The 13,605-nt window shown below is 40.2% G+C and overlaps 1 protein-coding gene across 1 annotated transcript in view; it reads left to right on the forward strand.

Annotated features, from left to right (window-relative positions):
- Positions 1-13,605, forward strand: part of LOC132819988 (FERM and PDZ domain-containing protein 1-like) — a 53,830-nt gene that overhangs the window by 32,301 nt on the left and 7,924 nt on the right. The window contains exons 7-13 of the mRNA XM_060831922.1: positions 265-390; positions 2,221-2,340; positions 4,403-4,539; positions 6,893-7,019; positions 10,559-10,654; positions 10,747-10,929; positions 12,986-13,124. Of these exons, the coding sequence (XP_060687905.1) occupies positions 265-390; positions 2,221-2,340; positions 4,403-4,539; positions 6,893-7,019; positions 10,559-10,654; positions 10,747-10,929; positions 12,986-13,124 (928 nt within the window). The remainder of the gene's footprint in view (positions 1-264; positions 391-2,220; positions 2,341-4,402; positions 4,540-6,892; positions 7,020-10,558; positions 10,655-10,746; positions 10,930-12,985; positions 13,125-13,605) is intronic.

The following is a 13,605-nucleotide window of genomic DNA, read 5'->3' on the forward strand; positions in this document are numbered from 1 at the left end:
CTACGGGCAATTCAGCATGCCAATTCACCTAACCTGCACATCTTTGGACTGTGGGAGGAAACCGGAACACCCGGAGGAAACCCACAGACACGGGGAGAATGTGCAAACTCCACACAGTCAGTCGCCTGAGGCGGGAATTGAACCCAGGTCTCTGGCGCTGTAAGGCAGCTGGGGATAGGTAATACGACCATATATCTTCAACAGGAAATTCAGAAAGGCAATAAGAAATTAATTTTGTTTTCCCTTTCTACTGAAATTTGAAAGGATATCATCCTCAGCCTGAAGTCAAAGTTATCCATCCGTTGTATTGAGCATTTTGCTCTGGTTTTGAAGGAACGATACACTATCAACAAGATCTATATCTTACATGATGATGAACTCATTGAGCAGGTACGTTGGGGTTTCTTTGAACTGTTTACATGAGGGAGTGATATCCTTGAGAGTTTGCAAGCTTTTAAGTAGACAACTAATATTACCCACATGTACGTCTACAGAATGAAACCCTTAACCATCCTCTGTATCAGTTCTGAGGAAGGGTCACTGGACCCACCGGGTCACAATAACTCTGATTTCTCTTCACAAATGCTGCCAGACCTGCTGAGCTTTTCCAGCAACTTCTGTTTTTGCCTCTATATCTGTTGGCTTTGTTACCTAACATTGGACTGCTGTCCAAATCTGGCATTTTGAATAGTTTGTTCCATTTGCTGCAACCTAAAGAAAAGTTCTGTTTTTGGAGACTTTGTAAATGGAATTTGAACAAAGCAGCATCTCTTGGCTTTATCAAATTCTGGTTCAGAAATGCTGATCAATATTACACAACATAGGAGTGAAGAAGATGTCTCTCTGCATTACCTATGGTATTTCCTGGTAATCACTTTTCTGGGAAGGCAAATTGTACGTTCACTTTGGATAAAAAATTGGATTGGATATAGGAGTCAAGCAGTCTTCTCACAACAATTCCAGGATATTGGTGAGGTCACACCTAAACGACTGTTTACAGTTTGGGTCCACCTACCAAAGGAAGGATGTAACAGCAGAAGAGGGGCTGTGACCAGTCAGATTGGTTCCTAGAATGAGGTGGTTGTCTTATGTTGGAAGGTTGAGTAAATGAATTCAGTGTTTCTTGAAGTTCAGAAGAATGCGAGGAGATAGAATGGAAATCCATGGGACTGTTCTTAATGTAAGGGCTTATGCTCGAACGTCGAATTCTCTATTCCTGAGATGCTGCCTGGCCTGCTGTGCTTTGACCAGCAACACATTTGCAGCAGTTGCGACTGTTCCTAATGTCCCATATAACATAAAATATGACAGGTAGCTGCCTTCCTGTCCACTCCAACCTGCTCCTGATAAAATGAAGGTACGTGAGTGAGTGCCAACATCAGCAACTGAACTGTATTTTTAAAAGAAATTAACAGGTATTTGGAATTGTTAACTTGATCTAAGTATTACATTGGCAATGCCATGATATACTTGGCATGGGTCAGCTCTTTTCTTAAGCAGACTGGTTAAAAGATGGGAGGAAAGAGAGTGGTGGTCCATCCTTCTTCGGGTGGCGTGTCCACATCGAGAGCCTTCCCCTCGGCTGTCACTCCCCACCTTTGTAAGTTCCCATATGGCTGGTGAATCTCGCACATAGGGTCACTCACACTCTCAGAATGAGATGCTGCCCAAGTAGAACCGGGATGGAGAGTTGAGTTGTGAATCTTTGGAAAACTGTATTTTGGAGAGCTGAGGATGGTCTGACATTGAGCCTATTCAAGGTAAAGGGTGGCAGATTTTTGTGTTCTAAAAGAACAAAGGGATATGGAGATAGTACAGGAAGGTGAAGTTAAGGTACATGTTAATTATAATTTTGTTGAATGGTGGAGCAAATGGCCTGCCCCAGTTCCTAATGCTTATATTTCATCTGTTCAACTGCAAAATGTATGTAAAAATTGATTCAGCATGGAAATAACAAGTTTTATTGAGACTGCTAAAAATAGCATTGCATTGCAAGTAATTAAAGAACTTGGGGATTGGGCCTCTATTTAACAAAAGGAAGCCTGGGCTGATATCAACAAATTTATCCAGAGAAGCCCCCCTCCTCTGTATCACAACACCACCCAGTGCGAAATGCTTCTTGTTAAAACATAAGCTTAAAGAAATTTTTTTGTTGATTATTTCCACAGTGTGACAATAAGAAGGTATTTCCTGATATAAATGTTTTCTACCTTGTCACAGGTGGTCCAGAAGCGAGAGCCCCGTGATTATAGGTGTCTCTTCAGGGTTTGTTTCCTGCCAAGAGATCCACTTGTACTTTTACAAGATGATCCAGTTACTTTTGAATACCTCTACTCACAGGTATCTATTTGACATGAAGGATCATGGTAAGCCCCTTATAACAATCATGACTGACCACACCAAAAAAGGTTCTGTTTCCCAAGAGCGATAAAGCCGGAGGACGTATTCTGTGCTTAAAGTGGAATATATTCAAAACTAATACGCTGAAGTACATTAGGGAAGATTATGACCTCGTGCTAATATCACTGGACTATTAATCCAGAGACCCAGCTAATGTTTTAGGAGCCTCAGAACAAATCCTGCCACTGCAGATGGTGGAATTTGAATTATCTGGAATTAAGGGTCAAATGTTGATTGTTAGGAAAAACTCATCCAGTTCACTAAAATCCTTCAGGGAAGGAAACTACATACATGTGACCCAGACCCACAGCAATGTGGTTGACTCTGAAACCACCCTCTGGGTAATTGAGGGATATGGTCAGCGATACCCTCATCCCCTAAATGAATTTTAAAAATATTTCGATGAGGACATTGGGGAACATACCTCTAAGGGAATGGAGTAAATCAGCTTGGGCGATTCACACAAAAATTAAATAGATTACTTTCAGACAATAGCAATTTTTGATAAATCATATAAACATGACATTTGATAAGTGTGGCTGGTCTAGGAGAAATGGGTGACTTTGGATCTGCCAAAATCCCCACCTCCAGTGGTTTTGCACACCTGTCTGTATCTGTTGTAGATTAATAGTTAGGGATGAATTACCGTGATTAGTTAATAGTAATATTATCATTGTACAATTAACATAGCAAGATTGCAGATGGTGAACTAGATGGACTTCATTTTCATACATCCAGCAATTTCGGTATTTGTGAGATGTTCTGTATTCATGGTTAAAATTATAGTTGACATGTGGGGATTGGCAATTTGAGTTTTGTAGCAGCTAGAGAAAGTGAGGTGGTTCTCTGCAGAGCAGAGAAAATTAAGGGGAGATTTAATACGGGTGTCTATAAATACAAGCGGCTTTGACTGAGTAAATGAAAAGAAACTGTTTTCATTATTTTCACTTTGGTTCCTAACCTGAAGGCACTGGTTTAAGGTCAAAGAACAGTGGGCAGATGAGCAATGTTCCCTCTCAGAGGTCCTGTAGATTTCAATGACTTCCGGTTCTGGAAGATCCTGCAGGAATTTCAGGATTCCATGCAGCAGAAAAATAATTTATGAGAAAGGAGGTGAAAGTTTATATTCAGTGTGTTATAAACTGAAATTCACTGCCTGAAAAAGAATGGTGGATGTAGGTTTGACAGTAAGATTTGTTTAGTGTTTGTAGATAATTTCTGCTCAACCTGTTTTTGAAATTAATTCATGGGATCAGGGCATCACTGACTAGGCTAACATTTGTTACCCATTCTGAATTGTCCAGATGGCAGTTAAAAGTCAAACCACATTGCTGTGGGTCTGGAGTCACATGTAGGCCAGACGGTAAGGATGGCAGACTCCTTCCCTAAGGAATGTTCGTGACCTAGATGAGTTTTTCACCAACAATGGTTCACTGTTATCATTAGACTTTTAATTCCAGATTTTTATTGAATTCCAGTTTCCAGCATCTACCATGGTGGGATTCAAACCCAGGTCCCCAGAACATTACCTGGGTCTCTGGGTTAAGAGTCCAGTTGTACCACTAAATGATCACCCTCCTTCAGAGCTCAGAGGTGTTTTTACACACCTCTGGAGCAGATGGGACTTACAGCCAAAACTCCTAGCTCAAAGGTAGGGACATTGCCACTGTACCACAGAGCCTTTGATTAGTTTTGGATACGTAGTTGTAAAGAAAATATGTAGAGCTACAAGGAAAGAACTAGGGTGTTGGTTTAACTGGACAGATCGTTCAAAGAACCAGCAGCAACACAATGCACTTGCGAAGCCAAGACAGACAAAGCTATGGACCAAGTGCTGGAAAAGGGGTTTTTGACAAGCGCATACTTGATGGACCAAGGGGCATTTTTCTGTTGCATAGTTTTATTCTATTCTGTAATTTTGTGAAAGCATTTGTAAGTGGTGGCAATTTGTGTGGATATTTTCTAGATTGCTGTGTGATGCCTTTAGTAATCTCTTTTACAGAGTTGCAATGATGTGCTGCTGGAGAGGTTTGCGATGGAGATGAAATACAGCACTGCTATCCATCTCGCAGCACTGCAAATTCAGGAATGCATCCTCAGCTCCAACCATTCTGAGAAAGTCTCCATGAAGTACATTGAGTGAGTCAATACATTGGGCAGATTGAACTGGGCAATGCTTCAGCTGCACCTCACACCACACTATGTTCGCACAGCACTATATGGACTTCTTGATAGCAAGACCCCTGTTTCATAAGCCATCACTTCAGTCAGACACTTTCTTAGTGAGCTGCTTAATTGGCAAATCTTCCCATTAGTGTGATCCTTCATTAGCTAGTCTTCCTTTTATTGAAACTCCTTATTAACGAGATTCTTTATTAGTCAGTTTCCTTGTTAATAAGATTCCTAGCGAGTGAGACGTTTGTTTGGAGGAACTTGCTGTTAGTGAGGCATTGTTTGCATGAGTTTAGCAACTAGACCCTTCATTAAGGACACTCCTCATTGACAGCACTCAGTGTTTGTGAAACTCCAGGCTAGAGGAACTTCTCAGTTATGAGTTACTTCACTAACATGTCATAGAATTACCCCTTTAAGTGGAATTAATCTTAGATTCTTATTTTTAGTCTTCTACTTGAAGACTAACTCCTTGGCACTTCGTAATTCTTTAAATTTCATCCAGACCCAATTTTAAATTGGGATAGGAATGGAAGTCAACTTAGCATCAATCTCTACTGACACAAAAACAGGCCCAGACACCTTTCACTCCCAGACCCTGTCAGTGTGACCTCAATAGCTGTAACAGCAGTCCACTGATAGAGTCATAGAGATGTACAGCATGCAAACGGACCTTTGGTCCAACCCGTCCATGCCGACCCGATGTCCTAACTTAATCTAGTCCCATTTGCCAGCACTTGGCCCATATCACTGTAAACTCTTCTTTTTGATATACCCTTCCAGATCCCTTTTAAATGTTGCAATTGTACCAGCCTCCACCACTTCCTCTGGCAGCTCATTCCCTACACGCACCACCCTTTGTGTGAAAAAGTTTCCCCTCAGGTCCCTTTCAAATATTTCCCCTCTCACCCTTTGGTTCTGGACTCCTGCACCCAGAGAAATCACTTTGTCCATTTACCCAATCCGTGCCCCTCATGATTTTCTAAACCTCTATAAGGTCACCCCTCAGCCTCCGACGCTCCAGGGAAATCAGCCCCAGCCTATTCAACCTCTCCCTATAACTCATACCCTCCAACCCTGGCAACATCCTTGTAAATCTTTTCTGAAGCCTTTCAGGTTTCACAACTAGGAAGCAGAAGTGCAGTATTTGGTATATTCTTCCTGAGAAAACAAGAATTTTTTTAAAAATCCAACATGCATTGAATATTTCTAGCCAATATTTATTGCTCATCAAAATCAGGTTTTCAATTCACATTGCTGTGTGTCAGCTATTGCTGTGTACAAATTAACTGCAATGTTTCTTTTATCATGACCGTGACCATATTTTAAAAGTACTTTATTAGCAATAAAGCACTTTGGGTCGTCCCAAGGTTCTGAATCATATACAGGGATCCCTGATTTACAAACGTCCAACTTAAGAATGCTCATACAGATCATTCTGCTAAAGCGTGCATTTTGTTAATGTGAATTCGCTATAACATAATTGACGAATTGGGGACACTGTTTCTATAGTGTGAACTTTTGTGTATAACACGACCATGGCCCCATTAGTTTAAATAGTGCTGCTATTACGTGATTTTCTTATAACACAGGTTTGCACGAGAACAGAACAATAGCGTTATAGCAGAACTGACTGTACTTATGAATGTGTTCCATTACATGTTCATAACTTTAACGACCAGATATCCAAACATTTCCTGTACTTATGAATAGCTGCTTTCCATTGTCCTGTATTGTGTGCTGCCATGTGTACAAACCAACTTGTGAACAAACTCCAGAATGGAACCCATATGCAAACCAGACACTCCCTGTATTGGAAATCACTATGGCAACTGTCACAATGTAGTTGCAGCTTCAGATCACCAGATGGCTCTATGAGGTAGGGTTCTTTGTTCCAACTCCACCTTCATTGTGCATAAGCTGCAACTATTAATTAATTGAACATGGGATTTTAAAACAAAATCACTCATAAATCATGGGTGATGCTGGCTGGCCCAGCTTTTCTTGCTCATCCCTTGTTGCCCTTGAGAAGGTGGCGGTGAGCTGCCATCTTGAACTGCTGCAGTCCACGTACTGTGGATTGACCCACAATGCCCCTAGAGTTGGAATTGCAGGATTTTGACCCAGTGACATTGAAGAAATGGCAATAGATTTCCAAGTCAGAATGGTAAGTGGTTTGGAGGGATAGTTTCCAATGTCACAAATATCATAGCTCTTCTGGGAGTCAGTACAGACACAATGGGTGAAATAGCCTTTTTCTGTACTGTACAATTCTATGATTGAGGTGAAATAGTTTTAAATGCAACCTTATTATTTTCAGGATGAATTGGGGAATTGAGAATTTTGTCTCATCAACTGTACTTGACAACATGAAAGAGAAAGATATCAGAAAGGCCATTAACTATCACCTTAAGAACAATCATAGTTTGATTGCACCAGGACAAAAGGTAATTCTTTATAACTGGCTATCCAAAGGTAAAAGTGAGTTTTTTAAAAAAATCAATCTTTACTGCTTTCCACCCAATCACAGATGCTCTTTCTGCACATACCCTTGAGTTTTTTTATGCCTTGTTTAAATACTGTTACATCTCAAAGTGCTCTCAGTTCTGACAAAGCATTCCCCATGTTAACTGTTTTCCTCCCTCCAATCATGCTACCTGACTTGCTGAATATTTCCAACTTTTTCAGGTATCTATTTCAGATTTACAGCTTTCTTGGTCGTTTTGCTGTTTTATAAAGTTGTGCTGTTGCATAAGCCATGACTCAATGTGTAGCGCACTTGCCGTTTGGTCAAAACATTGTGGATCAGGTCCAATTCTGGAGACTTGAGAACAAGTAACTTGGTTGATGTTGCAGTGCAGTAATGAGGGCATGCTGAAGTGCTTAAGGTGCCATCTGTTGAATGAGTCATTAAACCAAGGTCCCTTCCTGCTCTCCGGAGATTTCATAGAATAGAATCCCTCCAGTGTGGAAACAGGCCATTTGGCCCAACAAGTCCACACTGTCCCTCCGAAGTGTAACCCACCCTGACCCATTCCCCTATCCACGACTCTATATGTACCCCTGATTAATGCACCTAACCTACACATCCCTGAATAATATAGTCAATTTAGCGTGGCCAATGTACCTAACCTGCACATCTTTAGATTGTGGGAGGAAACTGGAGGAAACTCGTGCAGACACGGGGGAACATGCAAACGCCAGACGGACAGTGCCCCGAGGCTGGAATTGATTCCAGGTCCCTGGCACTGTGAGGCAGCAGTGCTAACCACTGATCCAAGAGCACAGGAGTATTTCAAAGACTTGGACAGTTCTTCTTGTGTCCAAGAGAATCGATAGCTCTCAATTAAGAGAACAAGCAAAATAATTATCGTTCATTTACACATTACGATTATGGAATCTTTTTACTGCACTGTGTACAATACTGATCACCATATGTATGGAAGGATATTAATGCATTGTGATTGGTGCGGGGCTTTACTAAACTGGACCTGTATAGGAGTTTAGATGAGTCAGAGGTGACTTCATTGAAACATGTAGGAACATGTGAAGAGGTTATTATCCCAAGTACAAAAGTTTCTAGTTTTATATTGAAGGGAAAATATTTCCCTTTACACTTTAATACTGTTGCTAAAGCAGGGCGGTGTAAAGTGTGAATGTTCTTTGCCTTCTAAGAATCAGTGAAATATTTATTTGTTACTTATTAAAGCCTCTTAAATATGTGTCTGAGTGACATTCCAGATCAAATCTGTATTCGTGAAGTATTAAAGGAGGAGAAAACGAACTTTTGCTGCTTTCTATGTTTCCATCTCCTGATGCTGTTAGCTCATTCCGAGTGTTTGGTTTTGCTGCCATTATTCATTCCTTGGTGATTTGTCCAAGTGGCCTTTCCTCATATGGGAACCTGGTCGTGAATGATTGCTGTATTCAACTGTAGAGGGCATCACAATGAAGCCCTGTCATACCCAGAGACAAAAACCCCATAAAACCGGCAGATGACACATACTGGTCTGCCCCTCTTGTAATCAAGCTTCATCAAGGGCCGAAGGGCCTGTTCTGCGCTGTATTGAAATTAAGCTTCATTGTGTCCAAGGATCACAATTCTTTTTAAACTCGCTATTTTCTCCATTTGTCTCCACCTTAAATCCAGCCTGAGTTAATGGCCATCATCTGAAGGGCAAACACTGAACTTTTATCCCTTAACCCAAGATCATTGAGGCCTATTTAAAGGAATGAAAGACGTGTACCTAACAATATACTTTTTCACAAAAGAAGTCACAAATACTTCAGACCAAGTGACCCTGTTTTGAAATGTTGTCATTGTTATAGGACAGGAATCCTAGCAAACAATTTCCACAAGACAGGCTCCCACAAACAACAACACGATAACTAACCAAGGTACCTTGATAAAATGTTGGCTGAGTGGTAAATATTGGCCACTACTGTACTTACCATGGAATCTTGTTTAATTCTCTTTGTGGAATATCTCACATCTCAATCAAAGGATGGCAACTTTGTCCCTGAAGAACATTAATGAAGTTTTCCCAACAATTGGCAATAGATTTATGATCATCACTAGACTCTTTAATTCCAGATATTTACTGAATTAAAATTTCACCATTTTCCATGGCAGGATTCAAACAGTTCACAGGGCATTATCTGGGTCTCTGGATTAACAAAACAGCAATAACAGCACTAGACTATCACCTCCTCTATCAGTCAGCCAATCATTAATGCGTGCCTGTAAAGTGCCTCTCATCCTAAGTGCTTCAAGTTAATCTTAGCACCAGTGCAGAATTATCCTTTATCTTGAATCACCCTTCGATTTTTTTATCCATATACTGCATTTTAATAACACTTTTACAATCCCTCTATGGTCTCATACATCTCTAGGAAACTTTTCCTCCTTGACCTACAAGTCCATATCCTTTTAACCTCATCATGTGTTTGCCTTTTCTGCTGCTGTATTCCTCAATAAGAGACTTCAGTTGTGTATTTTCCTCCACTGCTTCTGCCTCTCTTTAGACATCCTCCTACTCAGCTGTGAAGTGATGTAGGAAATTCCACTGTAACCAGCACTATTAAGTTGAAGCTTGTTTGTAAAGAGTGCTTTAAACAAAATTGCTTTTTTGGGAAATGCAGTTTCAAAGCTGCATATTTTATAATTAGGTCATAAGTTTTAATTAAAGCTTCTCATATTGTAAGCCCAGTTAAGCATTTAACTATTTTTGTGTATGAAAGATTAAAGTTGATCAGCCCCTGAAATTGCTCATCATTATCTATCAGCCACTTTGTGATCCCCAGCGTTAACTGCAGACGTTCAGGACATTACATTTTAGGGAGGAAAACCAATTGTTCACAATATAAAGAATATCTTTGATAAATTGAGCTTCATGAATATACATCGATTATTTGATATTAAAACTCTTTTTTTTTGTAAAGCAGTTATTTAAATCCATGCAGCAAAGATAAAAGATAAAATGTATTCATCACATGGATTTTCCATTAATTTCTTTCAAATCAGAGGAAGTGTGCCTTGTTGTTTTATGGTAATAAACTCAACTGGATTAATTTGTTAAATAATGAAGTCATGGAATCAAAATGTGAAGATGGCAAATTAAATAGACATCTGAAAATTTAGAACTATAATTATGTCTGGGAAGGAAATGCTGAAAATCATGGTATATGCATTGAAGGAGAGAGTTATTGTAGGGTCTTTATAAACATGCAAGATTGAGTTTAAAGAGGATGTAACCACAAGGCCACACCTGCTGCCAATGCATAACCTGATTTGCTGATAGGTGTTTTCTGTCATTGTACTGAATCACTAGTTGGAAAATTCCAGGCGGGATTCCCATTATTTTCCATTGAAAGTCTTTGACCATTTTTGATCAATGTTGCCACATGTGCAACGCTGTTGGGGACATCTTTTCATTAAAATAACTTTTCATGCCAGTATATTAAAATACACTCATTCTGTTTGAAGCAACTGATATCCACGGCACAAGTCCGGCTGAATTACCTGAACATACTGAGTGATCTTCGAGCATATGGAGGGAAAACCTTTAACGCAACCCTTCTGGTACGTAGGGAGAAACAGAAACTGGCTCATTTTTTAAAACTAGACTTTTTTGTCATCTTTAATAAGTTTCTAATGAAATGCAACTTCTTCAGCTGCAGGACAGCGAATCATTTATCACATTGTTGGTCGGAGCCAAATATGGTATCAGCGAAGTTGTTAACAGCAAACTCAATATTATAAACCAGTTAACAGACTTCAACAACATCCAGAAGTTGGAATTGACCTTTGAGTATGAGAAGATCAGCGTGGTGAACATCTACCTGGTGGATGTGAAGGTAAAGGCTATTGATGCTAACTGCTTGCTTGAACAAGGACTTAGTACATTTTCTGATACGGGTGTTGTCTGGTCAAATCCTTGCTGCTGTGACCTGTGCTGCAGTAACATTTGTTCAGCAATTATTCCTATCCTCAGTTTGCTAATGTTTTGCAATGAAGTTACTTGCGGGTGACTCTTACCTTTGCTCACTGTCAATCAGACAGCAGATGGCTTTAGTACGTAGCCGCACTGGCACGTCCATGATCCCAACATCAAGAGACCTGACTGCAATTTAACTCGGCCCTGAGCTAGGGAGGTCTCTGCATATTTCCAGCCAGGCCAGGCCAATCTGATCAAGCCCAGAAAGTGAAGTGAAGGAAAGGGAGGAGGTACTAAGGACATTTACCAAGGAAAGGTGGGATTTCTGCCTGTCTGCCAGCCCATCTTGCCTGTTTTCCCAGAATGCCAGTGACACTAATCTGCTGACACCGGAGTAATTTCCAAAGGCAGCAGTGACTAGGCCACTGCAGATCAGTGGAAGGCAGGCTCTTCGAGTCATAATTCCTGCCTCTCCAATTACAAATTAATTCTGTTCCTCTGAATCATTCAAGCAATTTCTCCAGCACGAGGTTAGACTGACTGGCTTCTAGCTCCTGGTTTATCCTTTGCTCCTTTTTGAATAACAGTACTACATTGGCTGTCCTCAAGTCCTCTGACTCTTCTCCTGGGCCAGACAGGTATAGAAAATTATTGCAACGTCCCTGATTTCGCCCCTTGCCTCACTCACCAACCTGGAATATACTTCATCCAGCCCTGGACATTTATCGAATTCTAAGCCAGACCACTCAGAGCTCTCTCTGTCAATGATAATTTATTTAATTGTATCACAGACCTTCTCCCTGATTTCTGTATGCATATTGTCCATTTCACAAGTGAGTACTGTCTGAAAGTGTTCTTTTGGAATCCTACCTACATCCTCTGACTCCCTGCCTTACTCTGTGGTCCCAATGGCACGACTCTTTTACTCTAACTGTAAACCAGTTTAGGATTTCCTTCTATTTTAATTGTTAGTATCCCTTCATGTCACCAATTTTGGTCTCCTATTCTCCATTTTAAGTTCCCTCTTGAACATTCAGTACTCCTCTAGGATTTCAGCTGTTTTCAGTCCTGGATATCTGCCATAAGTATCTCTTTATTCTCTAAATCCATTGCTGTGTATCCTTAGATATCCAGTGCTCACAGGATTTAATGCTCCCACCCCTTCTTTTATTGGAACACGGTGGCCCTGTACTCTCCATATTTCCTTCTTGAATGCGCCCCATTTTTCTGTGACATATTTGCCTGAAAGTTATAAGAAATTGTTGCATTTAAATATTAATGATTAATTGAACTCATCCCACTCCTACATTGGAACAGTGACTGTATCTGAAAAGTAATCTGTGTTTGTAAAGTGATGTCTAGTGGCTCTGAAATATGCTATATAAATGCAAAGTTTCTGTTCGGGAAGTTGGCAATAGTTAGTACTTGACAACACCAAGACATTTTTAATGATGAAGTTTAGGTTTTCATAATACAATCCACCTCTCCCATTCAGAAGAGGAATAAATCAAACCCCAGATATTATTCCTAATTGTAATAAATGTTGTTAGAAATTTGCAACGTTTTACATTTGCTTTCACTTCTCCTTTCTCTCTTTTTTTTGTCTGTATCCAAACAATTTTTCTTATTCTTTGTTTCTCTTTCTGAGCCCAATTTGACTCATTCACCTGCCTGCTCTATTGTCCCTGCTTCTTTCTCAATCCTTGAATTTCGTGGTTAAAGAAATAGATTGTTTTATCCAGTATTTGCCCAGATCTCAGATTCCCTGTTGCCCTCACTTATCAACTCGCAATTTCAGCATTGTACAACATTTTCATGCTATAGATGAAGGAAAACAAATGAGGGAAGACACTGCACCCAGCAAATTCAAGGAAGCTAATGCTGAGCAAAATCTTTAAAATGAGTGAGCTGATATCATTTTCAGGTTAGGTCTGTTAGTGGAAAAGTTTAATTACTGACTCTGTTTTTATTTACAGTCTCTGACGTTGGTACTGGAAACTCGTCATGCTAAAGACCTTGTGTGTTTGATTGCTGGATATCATAGGCTATATGTGAACTCAACAGACTCCATATTCATCTGGCCTGGCAACTATCAAAGTCAGACAACTGAAGAAGGTAATACATTAGTCGTTTCTTTTTAAAATAAGAATCCCAGTTTTATTCCTGCCATACTTTTGCCCAAGAAACACAGAGAGTGATAGATGCCTGGAATGCAGAGGTAGTAGAGACAGGCACGGTAGATTAATTTAAGGTGCATCTGGACAGATGTATGAGTAGGTGGGGAGCAGAGGGATATAGATGCTTAGGAATTGGGCGATAGATTTAGACAGTGGATTTGGATCGGCTCAGGCTTAGAGGGCCGAAGGGCCTGTTCCTGGGCTGTAAGTTTTCTTTGATCTTTGAAAGCAAACTTCCAAATGTGAATTTTGTTTCTATTGTCACTACCCCCAGGCAGAACTATGTTTTCTCTGCCATTTGTTAACATTCCAAATCCGACAAGGATGTTCTGAATACTGATTGAATTCTTGATTAATGTCAGTTTTTGTTAAGTGGCAACCTTTACATCCTGTGTGAAAGTTGCAGTTTCAAGTAACAC

The sequence above is a fragment of the Hemiscyllium ocellatum genome, chromosome 11 (assembly GCF_020745735.1).
Source record: "Hemiscyllium ocellatum isolate sHemOce1 chromosome 11, sHemOce1.pat.X.cur, whole genome shotgun sequence".
Taxonomy (NCBI): Eukaryota; Metazoa; Chordata; class Chondrichthyes; order Orectolobiformes; family Hemiscylliidae; genus Hemiscyllium; species Hemiscyllium ocellatum.